The sequence below is a fragment of the Miniopterus schreibersii genome, assembly GCF_964146895.1.
Source record: "Miniopterus schreibersii genome assembly, chromosome: 4".
In the NCBI taxonomy this organism is placed as follows: Eukaryota; Metazoa; Chordata; class Mammalia; order Chiroptera; family Miniopteridae; genus Miniopterus; species Miniopterus schreibersii.
This window is the reverse complement of record NC_138105.1, coordinates 76,881,111-76,901,410: the sequence shown is the minus strand read 5'-3', so window position 1 is coordinate 76,901,410 and position 20,300 is coordinate 76,881,111. Positions and strand designations below refer to the sequence as shown.

Below are 20,300 nucleotides of genomic sequence, written 5' to 3'. Positions count from 1 at the left end.
ATGTCATAGAAAAAGCAGACACACACAAAAGGATGCAAACTAAAAAACAACAGACACATCACTGGAGAAACAAGCTGGCGGCGTAGGTAACCGCTGCACCCGCAGCCTCCCACAACCACATCAAAATTACAACTAAAATACAGAACCACCATCACTCAGAACTTCCTGAGATCTAACCGAACAGAAGCCCTACAACCAGGGCACTGAAGAAGCACCGAGACCAGTAGGAGGGGCGGAAATGCGGGCAGATCAGGGCTGAATCCCAGAGACTTGACTGCGGCCCACGCCCAGTGCCGCGGTTTAAACCCGGGAGGGAATCTCGGTGGTGGTGATTTCCCGGAGGATCGAGGGGTCCCCAGCCCCACATTGGGCCCCCAGCCCAGGGCTCCAGGGCCGGGAAGAGAAGTCCCCACAACTGCAGGCTGTGAAAACCTGTGGGGACTGTCACAGAGGGTCATGGAGGCTGAGGGAGTCCCAGGTTCTCCTTTTAAAGGGCCTGCGCACTGACTCAGACATGCTCCCTCTGAGCCCCAGCGCCGGGCAGCAGCCTGAAAGGACCCGGGACACTTGGGGAGGAACTAACCTGCCTGAAATTGGGGCGAGAGGTGGAGGGGCGGCTTTCTCCCAGGCAGAAGAGCTGGCAGAGGCCATTGCTCCTGTGGGGAGTCCCTCCCTGCACACAGCCGGAAGGCAGGCGCCATATTTGAATCGCCAGCACCTGACTCACACCTTTGGCCCCGCCCCGTGATTCCCAGAGGCCCCGCCCCTCCCCACCTGCAGGCTCATCCAGGCCATTTCCAGGGGCTTTTCTGTGCAAGTGGCCTCTCGAGCCTCATGCTTAGGACTTTCCTAAAATCTCTCAAACAAGCAGCAGCGGGCCCCATACAGCTTGATAAGTGGCCCTAGGCCTGGCACTAGCGGCAGCCTGTATTGGTTCATAGCTTGGCCTCTCCTGGACAACGCCAAGCCCAGCACAAGTAGCAGCCAACTACAGTTTGCTGTGTAGCTCATGCTGAGTGGCCCTGGGCAAGGCCCAGGCAGAGGCTGACTTTGCACCTTCCAGGAGGCCCCAGAGACAGTGCACCTGGTGGTCAGACTTGACCACGCTGGATTACAACCCTACCACATCCACAAGTGACACATTCAAGGGGCACACTTGGTGAACACCAAAGCTCCACTGAAGTAAATCCTGCTCCACAGGGGTGTCTCCAGCACAGCAGCTCTTTGGCTGTAGTTGCAGCTCGTCCTCACAGCTGATTAGCCTCGGGGTCAATTCCTCCCAGGGACACCAACAGCAACCAAGGCTGAACTACAACAGGACAGTGCACACAGCCCACATAGGGGAGCACCTAGAAGGCCAAGCTAAGGTGACTGGGGAAGCTGAACCACTGGAGCCTACAGGACACCTACTACACAAAGCCACTCTACCAATTCCAGGAGACAGAGCAGCTCTACCTAATACATAGAAACAAACATCTGGAAGCAGCCAAAATGTGGAGGCAAAGAAACATGTCACAAAGGAAAGAAAAGAAGAAATCTCCAGAAAAGGAACTAAATGAAATAGAACCAAGCAAGCTACTAGATACAGAGTTCAGAATTATGGTTACAAGGATGCTCAAGGATATTAGTAAGACTATTACGAAAACAAGTGAGACCCTCGATGACATAATAAAGTACCAATCAGAAATGAAGGCAACACGAACTGAAATGAAGAATAATTTATAGGGAATCAACAGTAGAGTAGAGGACGCTGAGAATCAAATCAGCAATTTGGAACATGAGGAAACAAAAAACACCCAACCAGAAGAGCAAAAAGAAAAAAGAATCCAGAAATATGAAGACAGTGTAAGGAGTCTCTGGGACAACTTCAAGAGGCTCAACATTTGTATTATTGGAGTGCCAGAAGGAGAAGAAAGAGAGCAAGAAATTGAAAACCTATTTGAAAAAATAATTATAGAAAACCTCCCCTACCTAGGGAAAGAAATAGACTTACAAGTCCAGGAAGCACAGAGGGTCCCAAAGAAGAGGAACCCAAAAAGGCCCACAGCAAGACACATCATAATTAAAATGCCAAAAGTTAAAGACAAAGAGAGAATCTTAAAAGCAGCAAGAGAGCACCCATACGACTGTCAGCTGATTTCTCAACAGAAACCTTGCAGGCCAGAAGGGAGTGGCAAGAAATATTCAAAGTGATGAAAAACAAGAACCTACAACCAAGATTACTCTACCCAGCAGAGCTATCATTTAGAATTGAAGGTCAGATAAAGAGCTTCTCAGACAAGGAAGCTAAAGGAGTTCATCACCACCAGACCAGTACTACATGAAAGGCTGAAGGGTCTTCTTTAAGAAGAAGCTAATGAACAAAAGAGCCTGACAAATGAAATAGATCCAGAGACATTCACGCATGCAACAGATGGTCATATTTCAGAGGGAAGAGGCAAGGGGGGTGGGGGTGGGAAGAGATTAACCAAAGAAGTTATATGCATATATGCATAACCCATGGACACAGACAATATGGAGTGAAGGCCTGGGGAGGGGGTGGGAGCAATATGGAGGGGGTCAGTTGAGGGGGGAATGGGACACCTGTAATACTTTCAACAATAAAGATAAATTTAAAAATTTTTTAAATCACATTAAAAAAAAAAAAAGCACAAGAGCCCAGCCGGGTGTGGCTCATCGGTTGAGCATTGACCTACGATCCAGGAGATTGAGGTTTGATTCCTGGTGAGGGCACATGCTTGAGTTGCGGGCTCGATCCCCAGTCGGGGGCCTGCAGGAGGCAGCCGATCAATGACAACTCTCTCATCACTGATGTTTCAACCCTCTCCCTTTCCCTTCCTCTCTCTGAAATCAATACGGACATATTTTTTAAAAAATAAAATAAAATAATAATAATAATAAAGCACAAGACAGCGCTGCAGGTCCAAAGGCATGAGACCCTGAGCTAGCGAGTCTCAAAGGTCAAAGGGTCTAACACCTCTTCCTCCTAGAACATTCTAGGATTCTCCCACTTGCTCCTGTGGCTCTGGATGAGTAGTTTGACCCCTTTGGGGACTCAACTTTCTCACTCTTTGAATTGGTTTCCTAAGGCTCCTCCCAGGTGTTAGTTCAATGGTAGATATTTTAGGTGCCCCCAGGACAGACCAGTGAAAGAAGGGAGTTTAGCTGATGCTCAACCCAACTAGAGCAAATACCAGCCATCCTGACCACATGCTCTGTCCTTCCTGAGAGCCTTCCTTCCCTGCTCCCCCTTCCAGCAGGGACCAGCACCTGTCCATATGACAAGGTCCAGAGAGACCCAAAAGCTTCTGAAGGCCATTGAAGCTCTCTGCTCAGGGCCCCCTAGCAGCTGCCTCCGCTGAGCTCAGGGGCAGCGGGCCCAGTGAAGGCGGCAGGAAGGGCCGCTGGCTTTACACAGTAAGTCCCAGGGTTTGCATGTGTCTTTGCCAAGCTGGCCCCAGCTGATGAGGAAAGACTCCCCAGAGGGAAAGGGAGGGGAGGAGAGCCTTCCCACCCTGATCAAAGCTGCAGATCAGACTTTCCACACTGCTCTGCACACACTAATTCCCTGACCTTACCCGCGCAGCCCCCACCACCACCCCTCCCACACCACACAGAGGAGAGAGGCCTGTTTATTACTCTGGGTGGGACCAAGCCTGTGGGGAATTGAAAAAAAAACAGCCAGCTTAGGTTGCTATTGTTTTATTTAAACAAACCGCTGGCTGGACTGACTTGGAAAGGAATGAGGGGGAGGCTGGGAGCTCAGAGCTGGGCTGGGCTTCCCTGGATTCAGCCTCCTTCTCTCAATCTTGCTAGGGTGGCCAGAGAGCTATTTTGGTAAAGTGGCTGCTAGACCTCAAGGCCTTAGCTCCTTTCCTAGGAGAGATGAGTACTGAGGACCCTCCATTCCACAACCCCTTCCCTTCATCCTGGTGCCCCAGCATCTCAGCCCCTGGCCACACCTGGGCCTCATTCCAGCCCTGGACAAGGCAAGACCCAATATTGGGGGAGTTGGGGACTGAGCTGAGAGAGCCCGGGCAGAGCCAGAATACTCTCTGCTGTGTCTGAGGGACTGAATTTGAAGGCTGCCTGGATGCTCCTGAGCAGACAGGACCTGGGTGAGGGAGGTGGAAGGATATCCAAGGAAAGAGATCTCACCTATGTGAGGTGAAAGCAAAGTGGGAAAGGGCCCAAGGTGGAGGGGCCCAGCCCTCTGGTCTCCTGCCCTTTCCCCCAACCAAGGTTACCCAGACCAAAGGAGGCCCAAAGTGAGAACAGTCAATGGGCAAGCTGCAGCCTAAAGGAGAGGAGATGGGGGTTTCTAGAATGGGAGGGTGGGGCTTTGTAAAAAGTAAACCGCACTAGGGCTTGAGTCACCGAGCTGACCCTGCGATTTTCCACAGAGAACTGAGTTAAATCTCACGCTCCCCCTCAATACCCCCTGCCACTCTTCGCCATCCCCCACCACCACCCTGAGCACCCCCATTTTCCAACACCACCCTGAGCACCCCCACCACTACCACCATGTGGAGAACCTCTGTTGGGGAGGAGCGGGGCCGTACCAGGAAGGACCTGGTGGAAAGATGTCCAGGGCACAGTTAGGTGTTGGCAGAATCAATGAAGAGCCACGCTAATCACCATCATTAAGGCTATAAAACCTCACACCTAGGGGCCGCAGGGCTCCCTGGCATGGCCCGGAGCCCTGAGCTGTGGCACGGACCCAGGGGCCCGGCTCCAGTCCCTTTCATCTGAGCATCTCCCAGTCCTGCACAAACATTCATTAGCGCCCGCCCCCGGAATCACCTCATTATCCCACAGACATTGAGCAGAGGGGAGAAGGGAGGGGAAGGAAAGGAAGGAGGGAAACTGAGGCTGTCCCAGCAGCCAAAGAATCTTCCTGGAGAGTATGGGCTGAGTTTGGGGGAGGCTAGGGAAGAATCTGCCTCAGAGTCAGGCCTTTTCCTCTCCTTCTGGCTGTTCAGCCGGTCACTGGTCTAATGTTCTCAAGGCCCAAAGACAGCCTGAAGGATGACCTGGCTTAGCAAGCTTCTGAGGACTGTCAGCCCCCGCCTCAGATCTGACCAGACCTCAGAGGATGAGAGTGTGTCCTGTGCCTAGTCTGGGGGCGCAGATGGCCAGAGTGGGGAAAATCATCAGGAAGTGTCCTCTCAGGCCTCTCCAGAGGTCAGGGGCCCACCCCTCACGGCCAAGCCATCCTCAGTAAAGTCTGTGTCTGCCTTCTCTTCCCAGATCCCCTGAGGCACTGTTCTAAACCCCACAGCCCATTCTGGCAAGGTGTCCCAGAAGCAGCCATGCATCTTCCTCCTCCTTCATCCCATTCCCCGAGAGAGAGCTCAACAGAGCCCCCTTGGACTGAAGGGTGATCGCGTGGCCTTCTGCTGCCTCAGGAGTTACCCACACCCGTGCCTGTCTCGTTTCAGGGCTCTGACTTGAAGATGGGGAATATACAGGGCAGGGTGTTATCAGGTGAGTAAGACCCTACAACACTCCTCCCCCCAGCCAGGGCAACAATGATGATCTCCAGATAACAGTACAATGTCATGTTGTTACTTTGCCGTGTACACGGAAAGCACTGATCCAAGAGTTTGTGTGTACACTCTGATTTAATCTTCACAATTTCCTTTTAAAGTCGCTGCCATCAATATCTCCATTTTAAAGAGAATGACACTGAGGCCCAGACCCACGTGCCTGTGTCACATGGCTAGTGTGACGGAGCCAGTATTAATGCAGGTGATGGCTGGAGAGCACCCATAACGGCTCCCCTGAAGGGGTGGGCGGGTCATTCTCTTCTCTCTGCCTACGTCTCTTCTTTCCTTCCCCCAGTCCCACGATGCGGCTGCACGTGGCTGCATAGACTTCTCTCTCCTCTGACGCCCTTCTCTTTTCACCCCATCCTCACCACCAGCTCCCCCTCCCTCTCAGATCCCGGCTACAAGAGCAGGCCCTCCACTGACTTACAGGGAATGCTCAGGGGGTAAGCTGGCCTCTGGCAAAGGGCTGAGCAAAACAGCCAGCGGAACCGCATGGTTTCGTAAATCAACAAGGCTCAGGCACCAAGTACGCCTAGATTCAAACCCCAGCTCCACCACTTACTGTCAGCCTGACTTAACTTCTCAGAGCCTCAGTTTCCTCACCCAGAAAGTGGCGAAAACGGCCACCCTACCAAATTGTGGGGAGAGTTAAAGAGATGTCACAAGGGAAGCACTTGGCCAAGGCCTGGTCCAGAGAGGTGGCCCAACCTGTGTGCCCCTCCCTGGCTCCTCATATCTCTCATCTCTACTTTCGGAGGGGGGATTCTTCAGGAAAGCTTCCTAGTGAAGGGATTCAGTCTGCATCTCCCCTGAGGCTAATTCCCAGCTGCATAGAACAAGTGAGTTACAACCTTATCCACAGGGAATCACGGTCACCAGCCTCTGGCAGCATGGGACACACCCACCCTCAAGTGCACTCAACCACCCTCACACCCACCTACCTTGCTGAAAGCTGGCCCAGCCACATCTGCCCTCCACACACCACGCACGCGAAGAGACACTGCGGCACCCACCTATGCTCAGAAGTCTCTCAGCACTGGCCATGTTTGTGACAAAACGCTGACTTGCCCACTTTTGCACACACTGACAGAGACCCTCCCAAACAGCCGGCTCTTCCAGCACCCACACCTGCCCCGGTGTAGACCCCAAGTCACACAAACCCACATAGCTCCTGGAACACCCTGTGCTATTCTCACTCTGAACACACATACACACACACACACACACACACACACACACACACACACATACACACACCCTGATGTAGTCCAAAAACTCTGGGAGAGATGAATAGTCAGGAAAGCCCCTGGCTGCGGGCTCGCTGGAGGCCGTGGCCGGAAGCACACCGTGAGGAGCTCTCCAAGCAGCCAGCAGCTCTTGTCTAATGATCTGCAGGAGAGGGAGGTGGCCATAGAGCACCAATGCTCCCTCCCACCAGCATCTTCACTGCTAACACTCCATCCTCGCCCAACCCCAGGAGATTCTCAGCTCCTTGGAGAGGGAGATGAAGAGAGCAAGGAGAGGAGGAAGAGGCCTAGCACTCTCGGAAGGAGGCCAGGCTGGAATGGCCAGGTCCAGCTGCAAAACCCTGGGGCCCTTCAGAGTCTTGGGGGGAGAATGAAAGACGTCCCCCACTCTGCTTTTCTCCCAGAAAAGATCTGCCTCCTGTGCAGGGAGTGAAAGGAAGGGAGAAGGCCTTCTCCGGAAGAGCCTGAGTTGGTTCCCTTTGCCCCAAGCACCCAGGTCCTACAGCTTCCATGATCAAGCCTTTGAACCAAGTCCGACCCACCCCCGTAACCACTTCCAGATCCTCCAGATCCAGCCAAGAAATTTACTTCTTTGGGGATTGAGTTCATAAGGAAATGCTGAAAAAATAAATAAAAATCCATTGCCAAATGTGCTGAGAGGAAAATGGGTTTCTCTCAAAGCAGGAAATCTATCAGGATAGACTAAAGAAAAAACAAAGGGCAACACCCACTGGCCCAGAAAGGCCCAGGTACCCACCAGCACTGGAGACCTTCAAACAGACCACACCTCTTCCTTCTCCCACCCACCCCCAAAAATGTGCTTCTTAAATGAAGCCTCTGAGGACAAGATCCTGCCAAAGACAAATCCTAATGGTGTGAAATGGGTAAGCCCCCATCTGGGACCCCAGGAGGGTCAGCTGGGACCATGAAAGGCACAAATAATTCTCTTTTCCTCCTGCCCAGAGCAGCCAGGAGCTCCTGGGTCCTGTGGCATGTGGAGCCCACCCTCTCTCTCTTTTCTGCCCATAGCCTACCAGCCTCCCACCCCACCACCAAAAACTGGCTACCATCGCTACCAGTTCTCCGTCTATCTTCAAGGAAAAAAGAACATAACTCTCCTTCAATACGAAATGCAGAGTCTAGGTAAGGCCTTTCCATCCTTCAAAGCCAGGGTGAGTTCTGGGATAAAGCCGATGCTCCATGCATTAATGGGAAAGTTGGGACCTTGACCTCTATCCATGAGCCTTGAAGGCTAAGGTAAAAGGGTGGCGTTTCTTGGGAGTGAACTGGAATGAGTGTCCTAAAAGAAATGCTGGTGGTGTCAGATATGGTCCCACAGACCAAGATGGTGGCTTTAGCTGGATGGGGGAGTCTATTAGGTAGGGTCTCAAAGGGAGTAACTGGAGCCAAGGAGAAAAGCATCTCCCCAACAGCCTTCAATGGCATGTGCAGGCAGCTACCCCACAACATTTCTACAAGTAATTGTGCCCTGTAATTGAGTCTGATCTGGGCAAGAGGGCCCTGGAATGCCACCCTGCGGGTCTGTCTTCATTGGTCTTTAATTGCTCTTTCTGCCCGGTGCCATCTCAGTGGTGGGGCAAAGACTTCTCCAGCCATGGCCCCTGCGCCAGCTTTCTGAGCAGCCCTCCTGGTACTCTGGAGAGGACCCACCACTCATAGCTTCCTAATGGCTAACCCGGACTGTTTGACCTCACTCCTCCTCCAGAGCAGGGGGCAGGAAGATTCACGGACACCTGGCCACTGCAATGCCACAGGTGATTCACCTGTCCCAGTGTGAGCCACAGCCCCTCTCTGGGCCTTCTTTAGGGAAAGAAAATTCCTACACACTCTACTACCACACCATTTTAGGGAAGGGAAGACAATGTGGAACACACAAATGCCAACCTGAGAGTACAAAGAGCACATCCCAGGCTGGCAGGAGGGTGAGTGGGTGTTGTCAGCCATTTCCTCTCACCCAGTGACCCTGACCAACCTCCACCCACTGGGAAGCTGGCGAAGGCATTGTTACAAGCCTGATGCCCGAGGCCCCAGAGGAGAGGAGCTGGGAGCCCAGAAAGGCCTTGGTTGAGCGATGGAGCCCTTCAGATGTGCTGAGTGGAAGCCACCAATCACAGAAGGCTCCAGCCACCCTGGAAGCAGAGCTGGTGCAACCTTTCCACTGGTGAACCCTCCCCAGGTGCCCTCAGCACCTTGCCAATCTGTAAATCTGTTTCAAGAGCTTTCCCAAAGACATGCTTTGAAGTTTGAATGCAAAGAAAGAAAGGAAAGAAATGTATCTTACCCAGGCCAAGTTCAATTTCTCCATATCCCTGGATCCCCTTCTCACCTAAGACATCATGGAGCCCCTTCCACCTGATTTCTGGGGCCGGGAACTAGCACCTGAGCCCACCTGGCTCCCCATACATGAGAGTCTCATGAAGTAAAGCAGTGCTTATGCGTCCCACGTTAGACCTCAGGGTCCCAGTGTCCTGCCCTGGGCAGGACAAGACTCAGACGGTCCCCTGAAGGAACCTCCCTCGGATCAAGTGCTTTCCACGGGCAGGACAGAAGGGGAAGGAGAGAGCATTAGGCGATGCCAGGAGGAGCAGTGAAGAGGACAGAGGAGGAAGGGTGTGTGCCAAAGACACTCTCACCCCTGCCATGGCTGGGTCCTGAGGTTTGATCCCAGCCCACCCTCCAGAAAACACAGCAGCCTGTGTGCCCTTCCTATGAAAGGAAGCAGGCAAGGATTCTGGAAACCTTCCTTGCCTGAAACCCATTATTAGCCCTTTTGGATCTTTGTCAAAACCAAGATTTCTTGTATACCTTGCCGCCATCCACCTCTCATCTACATGAGCACTTAGAACTGGACTTGCATCAGGGGATAGTCTCTTTGGCTTCTCTGTTGTTTTGTTTGCCACCAGACATGGAGGCAGGAAGATTATCCTACCAGGTCAGGGCACTGGTCCCACGTGTGATGCCTTCCACAGGTCCAGCACTGTGCTAGAGGCTTCGGAGAGGACAAGATGGCACTGGGAATGTTCCCTGCCCTTAAGGGGCTGACAGTCTACTTTGGAAACTCTCAAGTAACAATGCAGAGCAGCCTATAATTAAGCAGTTAATTGTGTGTATGTGGCGGTTGGTGTAGATTTAGGCCTGTCCCTTCCTAGCATCTCCTACCCTCCAGGACACTTGCCCTCTTCAGCCAGGAAGGGTGCAAAGGTATCTTGCCGCAGGGAGAGGAAATCTGGATTCCAGTCCCTAGCTAGTGATTTGACTTTTGAGCAAATCAACTGACCTCTCTGAGCCTCAGTTTCCTCATCTAGAAAATGAGGGGTTGGATCTAGATGATCTACAAACCTATGTGGCCCTGAGGCTCCAAGGAGCAGGTGGGGCCTGGGCTGGGCCCTGGAAAAGGAGGAGATTTGAATCCTTGAGGGAAGGAGAGAGGGAAGGGAGCTCTGGGCTGGGAAACCTGCAGACGCAAAGATGTGAAAAAGAAAAGAAAAAGTGAGGAGTACCCTTTGCGAGGGGGCAGGGATGGTGATGAAAGGAGAAAACTGAGGAAGGCTGTGGAGGTTCTAGAAAGCCAGGCAGAGGCGTGACTTTGATGGGCACGATGGAGGGCCGCTGGCTAATGGCCATGGGAGAAGAAACACACAAAAGCACTCCTCAGAGCTGACTGAGCTGGAGTGGTGGGCACAGCTGACCAGAGGAAGAGAACAGGAGGCACCAGGGGCATGGAGACGTCTGGCATGGATAAACCCAGGGGTGACTGATTGCAAAAGCAAAAGCAGCCCTTGCACAATGTTGCAACTCCAAAAGGCCTGGCGCTCTCTGCAGCACCTACACAGAGCTTGGGGGACTCGTGGAGCCCTAGGCTGGACCATAAAGCCCTGCCAATGGGTATGGGCTCTGGGGCTTGCCTTGGTCTAATTTTCTTTCCATGGGAAGGTATCTGTGGAAGGAGCCATGTGTCCTGGGGTAGGAGTAGTGTAACCAGCCACTGTGTCCCTTGGATGAACAGGGAAAAACAGCTTCTAGAGACTGGAGGGGAAAGGTCAGTATGCAGAAGGAAGGTAGAGGGTATCCACAGAAGATAGTTAACTTGACCCAGTCTTATTGGGTCTCTCTCTCCTTGGGACTTAGGTATGAATAACAGGTTTGGGGTGAGAAGGGAGTGTGAGATTATTCTAGTTGAACTTGTGTGACTGGGGGTGGGGGATTGCTCAGATCCAGGGGCTGGAATCCTCTCCAGGATTCCTCTTTGTTCTATGACTCCAGGACGACATACATGGGGTCAACAAATGGAAGATGTTGACACTCACACCCTTGTGTGACCTTGGACAAGCCACCTCACATCCCTGGGCCTCGATTTCTACATCATCAAGATGAGGGGTTGAACTAGTTGGTCTACCGCTGAGTGACCCTGAGCAGATTTGCTCCCAGCTTACCAACCTCTCCCCATGTCCCAGCTCCTCTGGACAGATGCAGGGAGCAGGTGCTGAGGCTCGACTCACCCAGCCACCCCACACACTTCTCGGCAGAGGCCTTCCATCAGCTATTGGGCTGTCAGGACCAGAGCAACAGCCCTGGAAGGGGATTCGGAACTATCTTGCTTCTGGTTTATGACCTCCTACCTTCCCACCCCACTCCTCCAGCCTGTACACAGCTCCTTCCTGTGTACGCCGTTTTCCCCACCATGCTTGGCTTGATTCACAAATGCCCTCCACATTTATTCCGACAACACTAGGAGCTGCGTGTTCAGGACACCATTGTAGGAGACGTGGGCACAGAAGTGAGCCATGTGGACCGAGTCCCTTCACCCATGGATGTGTGTGTCACCTGGGGTAGCTCACAGAAAGAGAAGGGGATATTCACATAGCTCAAGCACGGCCACATTCCGAACAGAGGAGAGCGCTGAAGCTCATGGAGCCTGAACTGGTGCCCTCTGACAAGCGCTGGCTCAGTTTCACTGACGTGCTCCAAAGGCCACAGTTCACCTCCCCAAATTTGGACCTGGCATTATCTCGGGCTGTCTTCTTTCAGTTGACCCAACCCACCCTCTCCTACTCCTCTGAGATGCTCATATAACATTCTGTTGTGCTTCTTTAGTCACCTGCTTGTATCTCTTCTGTATTGCTCAATCATCTTTCACTTGCATAGGCCCCACTTCCACCGCGAGCCTATAAATTCCTCGAGGGAAGAGCTCACCTCTGTCTTATGTTTCCCTTTTACCACCTGTCCCTGTGCTCAGCCCACTGTGGACTTGCTGTCAATGAGTGTGTTTGTGTATGGGACACACCCATGTATGCACATTCACAAGCCTTGAGCATACGAACCTGCCCATTCTCACACCCCCACGTTCCCAGCACACCTCACCGTTGACTTCCTTTAACACCTGAAAAGACAGTCACTTCTGTGAGTGCCATACCTGCAAAGGACAATTTCAGCATCCACACACCCCCTGTCCCAGTGCCGGCACAGGCAGGACCACTTACATGCCCAGCCTCTCCGCCAGCCTGGCCTTCCCTCACTCCTGACTGTGCAGGGACAGCATCTGTCGGGGAAACTGAAGCCCAGAGCAGTGAGTGGCTTGGTTGATCAAGGATCCTCAGTTAATAGCAAATTAATTTTCTTCTTCCTTTTGGAGCAAAGCTCTTTGTGCCTGTCACCAACACACCCACATTCCTTCTCCTCCCACCCGGACCACCAGACTTCTGGGCCTGGTGTGGGGACAGAGAGGGAGCGACTCCAATCTTCTGCCCTCGGCATCCCTGGCGAGCAGCAGCAGCCGCCCCAGGCAGTGCACCCACACGCCCCTTTCCTGTGGCTGAGCACTGTGTGGAGCTGTGGTCTGCGCCATGCCACACCTCAGCCACCTCACCCAGAGGTGTCACGAGCTGGCCTCCCGCTCCTCTGGCAAGTGAGCCAGGGAAATCCCCTCTCTGTCCATCAGGATGACATGCCACAGCTTGTTTTGGAAGCCTCTACAAGGCTATGAGCCCAGGACAGTGCAGCCATACCAGGGCCATGCCAGACTTGGGTCACCACCTCACAGGGGCAGCCTCGGAGGCCTGCAGAGAGACTGCTCCCAGCAAAATTGGATGCAAGGGGCAGAGAAGGGTCTGGAGTTCTGGACTAGACAGGCACAATCTGCTCTCCAGCTCCTTAGTCAGTGGAATTGAGCAGCTCCTGAAGAGCCACCCACCCACAGGGGTCAAAGAGGACAGACAGGCAGAGACTTGCCTTCCAGTTGGGTTTAAGTCTTGCTCGCGGCACCTAAAGGCCATTGGGACACCGTGGGTGATTCAGATGAGGGGTGCTATGTGGAAATGTTTGAAAGCCCAGGCCAAGGGCATGAACGCAGCAGAGCTCCAAGCAGCGTCAAAGGAGAAGGCCTTGGTGTGGAGGGACAAAGGCTGGGAGGAAATCTACCAGGCCTGGTAGCAGTGAGGAAAAAGCAGCCAGTGTAGGCAAAGGTGGAGGGAAGGGGGCTCCCTGCCTGGAAACGAGCCCCAAACACACATACAGACAGACACAAACACACACAGCCCACCGCAAAACAGCCCCTACTTACTCCCCGCCATGACCTCCCATGGTGGTTCACCTGGCCAGGCCCCAGAACCCCCCAGGGCTCAGCCCCTGAGTCACTGTGTGGGCTTGTGTCAGGCAGCCCTCTTCTGCCTCCAAAGAGCCCCACCCACCTGGCAGAGCTGGTAGGACTGGGGACGTGGCAGCGACTCAGATGGGGCCATCCTGGGCAACTCTCAGGCAGGCACACTGGCTGGGCACTGCCCGCACTCTCCACAGGCCACAAGCAGCCCTCTTCAACAAGCCAACACCAACCGTCCAAAGCCATACTGAACACATCACCCACAGGGAAACCACGTATAATGGTGAAACTCTGCCCCAAACTTCAGCCAGCCAACACCACCACCAAATAGTGGAATTGATAACTGGGAGCTAAATTGACAGCTTCAAGTCTCCACTCTCTCACTCCCGTCCCCATCCCCACTCCAGCCACAGGATGGACAGAGGGGGGTGATCCACCTACTGTGATTCTCCTGAGGTCTCCTCTCCAGAGGAGCCAGGGCTCACCCCTCCCCACCCCAGGAACTGCCCCCGGCATCCCCACCTCTCACTCCTGCCAAAGTCAAAGTGGTCCCCTCTGCCCTGAGCCTCTCAAGCCCGCAGCATCAGCCACTCAGCAGATATTCCCCAGGAGTAATTGGATGCGATGGAACATGGGCTTTTCAGCTCCTGAGTGGAAGTCTCTGGATGTCATTTAATGGCACACAAAAATAAAAGGCTCAGGCCCCCCCGCCCACCACCGCCAGGACATCATTAATCTCAGCAGAAGGCATCAGCGCTTCTATCACCACAGCCAGCCGGCAAAGCGCCAGACAAATTACGGCCGAGTCCACACTCAGGGTGGCGGTTATTAGGCTCGCAGTCAAGTTTTGTATTTTCCCCTGACAAGAAGCGATGGTGCCCCTGCCTAGGGGGAGAATAGGGGCAGGCCAGTGAAGAGAGGGGCCACCTTGGTTAGACACAGTTCACCCATCTAGGGTGACAGGGCAGCTCCAAGTCAGGTACCCCTGGTCCCAGCATAGAGGGACTCAGGCAGCTCACATGGTGGCTTTTAGGAGGTCACCCCTGCTTGGTACCCAAGGCTTGGTACCCTGCCCCTTGTTCTACAGCCCACCTGAATGGGAGCCTGCCTCCCAGTGAGGGCTTCCCAACCCCCTCTTCCCAGGCTGAGAGGGGGACACTTTAGGGCCTACTAAGGACCAAATGACAGGTCAGGTGGGGAATGTCCCTTGGCTAGAGAAGGACACTCAGGGAACACTTTCCTATGTTGTTGGGAAGTCGTTTTGTTTGTTTGTTTGTTTGTTTGTTTAAAATATTACAAATGGGGAAGTCTTAAGAGTGGGCCTGCTGGAGAGACTCTGGGGGTACTGCTAGGGGTGAGACCTCATCTGCTGGGATGGGAGGGCACATTGAGCTGCTGGCCAAGGCCACCCTTCGAAGGCCTAGCTTATTAGTCCAGTGCTAATTGTCTTATCAATTCATCGAGGGCCAGAATGGGCCTGGGTTATTTAGCTCCCCTCCGTGCCTGGCAGACCCCAGCAGGTGGCTTCAGTGATGGAGCGCCTAGACCCCGGGGTCTGAGATTCCCTTCAGCTTTAAGTTTCCACATTCTAGCAGAGGAGCTGTCTACCCCATTCAGCTGAGTCCTACAAGGGCGGGGACTGCTAGACTAGGTGTAGCATCACTTTTTGTCTCCTGGTGCCTGGATAACCCTAATAGGCCCGCATGACTGTGACGAACTACTCCCAAACCATGGTAAGCAGGCAAATCTGGGAACCTGGGGGGTAGAGACAGTGACTCTCAATACCTGCCCTGGGGCCATTCCCAAACATTCCAGCCTTGGCAATCCCTGGAACTCCAACTCAGGAGATGAGTCTCTGAGAGCTGGGAGCCCCTCTCCCAGCTGTTGAAGATAAGGGTCATTCACTTCTCCACCCCCCAGGGTCTGGCAGAGATCAGGCACACAGGGGTGCCTCAGAACTGATGGCTTTAGATAAAGTTCCCTAACTCTCCTCTTGGCCCACTCCCGAAACATCTCTAACATCTAAAATCTCTCATTGCTAACACCTTCCTCAACCACCAGGTGAGAGGATGCCTGAGTCTGATTTTGCAAGATGGAAATTATGCTCCCTAGGGTTGCGTAGGGACCCACCTGCTCATCATAGGTGGCAGCCTGGCCCCAAGGAGACCAGACCTCTATGTTCCAGTCCTGGGTGGCTCAGGAGACAGGCATCAGACACCCTGCTTCCTTCTCCCTCCAGCTGAAGGCCTTTGAAGTGCACTTACCACCCGTGCCCTGTCCCAGGAAGAGCCCAGCCTGGGTGGGTCCAGGGTACAAGGGGAGTGGCCAGACCTCAGACAGCAGCACAAACTCTTCCTGCAAGGGCAGTGGCCTCCCTGCAGCTTGGGACCAGCAGTGCCATACAGGATGGGGCTTTCCTCCACACGGTGACCACGGAAACCACAGCCTCCCAGCTCCCCATCTCTCCCCACACACTCCTGAGGGCCTGACTCACCCCCATTCCTTCTAGAACTTGCAAAGGGTCAGTTCCTCTTGCCCTTTGTGGCAGGAAACGGGGGGTGTAAGGAGTCACAGCCAAGCCAGAGGAGGAGGCAGCGGGAGGCTAGTGGCTACCTCCTGAGGGACAGAGGGGCTGGTCTGAGGAGCTGCCCAAGAAGCCCAAGAACCACAGGGTTGTCTGAAATGGGACAAGGAAGGAGCTGTGAGGCTGCCAAGGCCCTCCAAGCTCCATCAAGAGAAGTCATCTGAGCTAGGGGAGGGCACACTGCTGGGGAGGGAAGTGAGGTCTCCCTCAGGACACAGGGGATTTCTTCCTGTCATTGCACTGATCTTGTGATGAGTTTCAATTCCCTCCCTGACACCCGGGTTCCTTCCTGCCCTGCTTAGTGGGGGAAGGCCCCCTTGTCCCCATGCCTGCTACACACCAGTTCACCCAGAGCCCTTCCCCTGGCGTGAACATGCACACACATGTGCACATATGTGCACATACTTTTCCAGGGTCATGAACCACAGTATCTTTTTAGCCAGCCAGGCTTCCTGAATGTAAAGGCCATGGCCAGGCCTCCTAGTGGAAGATCTACAGCGTCAGTCACACACCTCTCAGCCCGGCACCAGCCTGTCTGAAGGAGAGACTCTCACAAGTGCCCAGCCACCCTTGCCCCAAGAGAACTCCTGAAACTCCTGCTTTCCAGCCCAATCTGAGTGCACAGCCACTGAGCCTGATAAAATTTGAGGGAACCTGAAGAGACCCTTTTCCCCATCACCACTAAGAAGCAACCTCACCAGAACTCCATGTGTGCACTGGGTATAAAAATAGTCTCCCTTTGTGAGGATTAATTGACTGAATATGCATGGGGTTCCTAGAACCATGCCTGGCACATAGAAAGCTCTATATCAGCCCTGGTCGTGTGGCTCAGTAGGTCGTCGTCCCGTGCACTGAAAGGTCGCCGATTCAATTCCCAGTCAGGGCACATACCCAGGTTGTGGATTTCCAGGATGCCAGCTGCTCGCACTGTGCTCTCTGTGCATTACTGTTCTCTGTTGGTCCAGGCCATACCCTCCACTGCCTAGCTCTGCTCTGGACAAGGTCTTCCCCAAGCACTCCCTCCACCCAGGGAAGGTCGCTAGATTTAACAAACAAAAAAAAAGAGAGAGAAAAGAAAGCCCTGGCCAGGTGGCTCCGTTGGAAAGTCGTCCTGTACACCAAAAAGCTGCGGGTTTGATTCCCGATCAGGACACATACCTAGGTTTCAGGGCTTGATCCCTAATTGGGACAAATACGGGAGGCAACCGATTGAGGTTTTTCTCTCTCTCACTTCCTCTCTCTCTCTAAAATCAATAAAAACATATCCTCAAGTGAGGATTAAAAGGGAGAGAGAGCCCTAGCCAGTTTGGCTCAGTGGTTAGAGCGTCGGCCCGCAGACTGAAGGGTCCCAGGTTCGATTCCGTCCAAGGGCGGGTACCTCGGTTGCAGGCTCATCCCAGGCCCAGTTGGGGTGCAAGCGGGAGGTAACCCACCAACGTTTCTCTCTCACATGGATGTTTTTCTCTCTCTGTGTCTCTCTCTCCCTTCTACTCTCTCTGAAAAGCAATGGGAAAAATATCCTCAGGTGAGGATTTAAAAAAGAGAGAGGGGAAAAAAAATTACAAGATGCCCAGTTCAATTCAAATTTTAGGTAAATAAAGGAATAATTTTTTATTATAAGTATGTTCCATGCAATATGTGAAACATACACTAACAAATTATTTGTTGCTTATCTGACATGCCAGTTGAACTGGGTGTCCTGTATTTTCTCTGGTACCATCTGCCAAGGGTGGCTGAGGCCCAAGGTTTGGGAAACAAGAGCGTGGGAATATGCCTCTGACCACTTCCCTCTGCCTCTCCCCAGTGCCCAGGGCTGTGTCCTCCCTGCCCTGCTGCTAGGCCTGTTCACACTTGCCCCAGAAGGTACACCTCCCTCGATACCCCTGTGTTTTCTCCCCTTGAGGAGGCCCCTCTAACCTGGGCACCGACTGGCCTTTTCTAGGCCCCAGCCTGGGGATGTCTCACCTACTCTCAGCTCCCCTCCAGGATCCAGGTGTTCAGGAGCAGGGAGAAGGGGCTCTGGCCATATTGCCTGCCACTGACCTCTGCCACAGCCAGGAAAGGAACCCTGTTGCACAGGGTCCCTGAGGCGGTGGTTGGGGTTCCTGGGAGGTGATTAAGTGAATAGCACACACACTTCTGCCAATCTCAGCCCCAGCAGCTGGGGTAACAAGGTGCAAAGAAAAAAGCATTCAGTCTTCAGTCATGGGGCTAAGAGAGCCTGCAGGAAAAGAGGGGTGGGTGGAGGAAGTGCGCAGACCACCTGATTGGGCATTTCCTTTCTGCATGTGAGTGAGGAGGCAGAGTTATGCTAAACAAAGGGCACCGGGGACAGACCAAAGGCTGCTCTTAACTCAGCCCAGACTCGTGTCCACATTGTTTTCTCAGGCCCAGCCCCTTCCTAGGTGCTCTGCTAATATCCAGGGGCATTTCTGCAGCTAGGAGTCAGAAGTACCCCCAGGTACTCAGCCCAGTGTCCAAGGCCAACACCTGCTGTCTCCACTCCCCCAGAGCTGGCCTCCCTCTTAGCCTTGGCAGCTATCAAGTCCATGGTTCTCTCTCATTGCCTCTCTGTGGTCTGTTTGTCCTTCCAGGCGCTTGGCAACTGGAAGGATTTCTGAGTCGCTACAAACTAAATCAAAGTGAAGCAAGGACTCAGTTCATGACCCAAAATCACATGGACTCGCCAGGTCCCCAGGTTCCCGGAGGAAACAGGACTACGCACGAGATATGCAAACAGACATAACTGCCTCCCAGACCTCAGGCTTCACGCTGCAGGTGTGTGTCCACACCACCTATAGTCTGGGTATGGAACTCCCTCCGGGTATGGAACACCTTTTCTTCTGAATTAAAGAATCACCCAGGGCTCACTGGTTGAATGTTTTGTTTCCTAGCCTGTCCTCAAACACCAAGGACAGGAAATCAATCAGTGTCCAGCACTGGGGCCTGTAAATGCAAGTGCGGAGAAGTACATGGCGGGGATAGGTAGATAGGCAGGAGGTGGAGATCCCCAGCCCTGAACCGTCACTGAGGCGCACTGTGTGACCTGGAGCAAATCACTCACCCTCTCTAGAGTTCTGCTTCCTCAGCTGTAAAATTGAGGTAGGAAGAAGAGGTAGGGGCAGCTGGTTTATCACCATGGTCTTTTCCAGCTCCGATATTCAACACCAGTCATTCATTCAACAACTACTGTCAGCACCTACTATGTGCCTCACCTTCTGCTAGGTGCTGGGGATCCACGAGTGAACAGGGCAGACAGAACAGGAGGCTTGCTTCATGGAGCAATCCAATAGGGGAGGGAAGTTTCATCAGGTGACCACAAGCAAATTATAACAAATGTGACAAGCGCTCTGAGGGTGCAAAGGGGACTTACTTTATGATGGAGGCAGTGATCAGGCAAGGCCTCTCAGAGGAAGAGATGTTTAGCTTCAGAGCTGAAAAGCAGGGTAGAGATTAACTATGAGTGGGCACAGGGGTGAATTGCATGCCAAAGAGAGGGAATATCTCTGAGCTCCCATGGTTAGCAGGGGCATGCGTGGCATCGTCCAGGAAATGAAAGGCCAGTAGTATGGACACCTGGGCAGCTGAGCAAAGACCAGAACATTCCAGGCCTTACAACCATGGTAAAGTTTTGGGTTACACCCTGAAAGCAATGGGAAATCATTAAATGATAAGTAGATTGGAGGGGGAGAGGGGGCATAATCTGATTTATGCTTTTAGAAAGCTATGAAGAAACTCTTTGGTTTCTGCAAAGAGAGGATTTTCTGTGACTGCCTCCCCTGGATATCCTCTGTATATCTCTTGGCTTTCCCACCAAGGACCCCTTGGAGGCACCTCTTAGCTACAGTCTCATTCATATCCTAAACCCTGCTACATCAACTCCCCCCCCCCAATTCCAGTCCTCTCAGCCCCCCAATCTCTGCTCAGTTTCCCTCCAAGAGTTAATGTCCACCCCTCTCCTTCACTAGAATACAGCAATGCTGGTGACTCATGTGTGCATGGTGCCTTGAGCTCCCCAGATGAAAGGGGCAGGCTGCAGCCGGGCACCGCGGTTATTACCCTTAGAGCCAGGACCCACATTAGCTGGAAACAGAGGGGCCCTGGCCAACCCCTCAGCCCAGCTGAGCACACTCCTAAGTAACTGGAAGATTTTCATGGTGGGATCTGAAGAACGCAATGGGCTGGGAGACTGTGTGTGTGGATAGGGAGGGAATTGGACTATGCTTCCCCCTTTGTTGATAAATTCTGTTCCCTGCCCAGGTGATGGACATCAAGCTCTTGTTCTGGAGAAGGTCCTTTGA

General features: G+C 53.2%; 1 protein-coding gene across 1 annotated transcript in view; it reads left to right on the top strand.

Moving 5' to 3' along the window:
- PEBP4 (phosphatidylethanolamine binding protein 4) overlaps positions 1-18,868 on the top strand; it is a 211,433-nt gene extending 192,565 nt beyond the window's left edge. Inside the window, exons 5-7 of the mRNA XM_081135308.1 lie at positions 5,442-5,487; positions 7,829-7,942; positions 18,594-18,868. Coding sequence (XP_080991434.1) covers positions 5,442-5,487; positions 7,829-7,942; positions 18,594-18,745 — 312 coding nt within the window. The 3' untranslated portion in view covers positions 18,746-18,868. The remainder of the gene's footprint in view (positions 1-5,441; positions 5,488-7,828; positions 7,943-18,593) is intronic.
- The last annotated feature ends 1,432 nt before the right edge of the window (positions 18,869-20,300 follow it).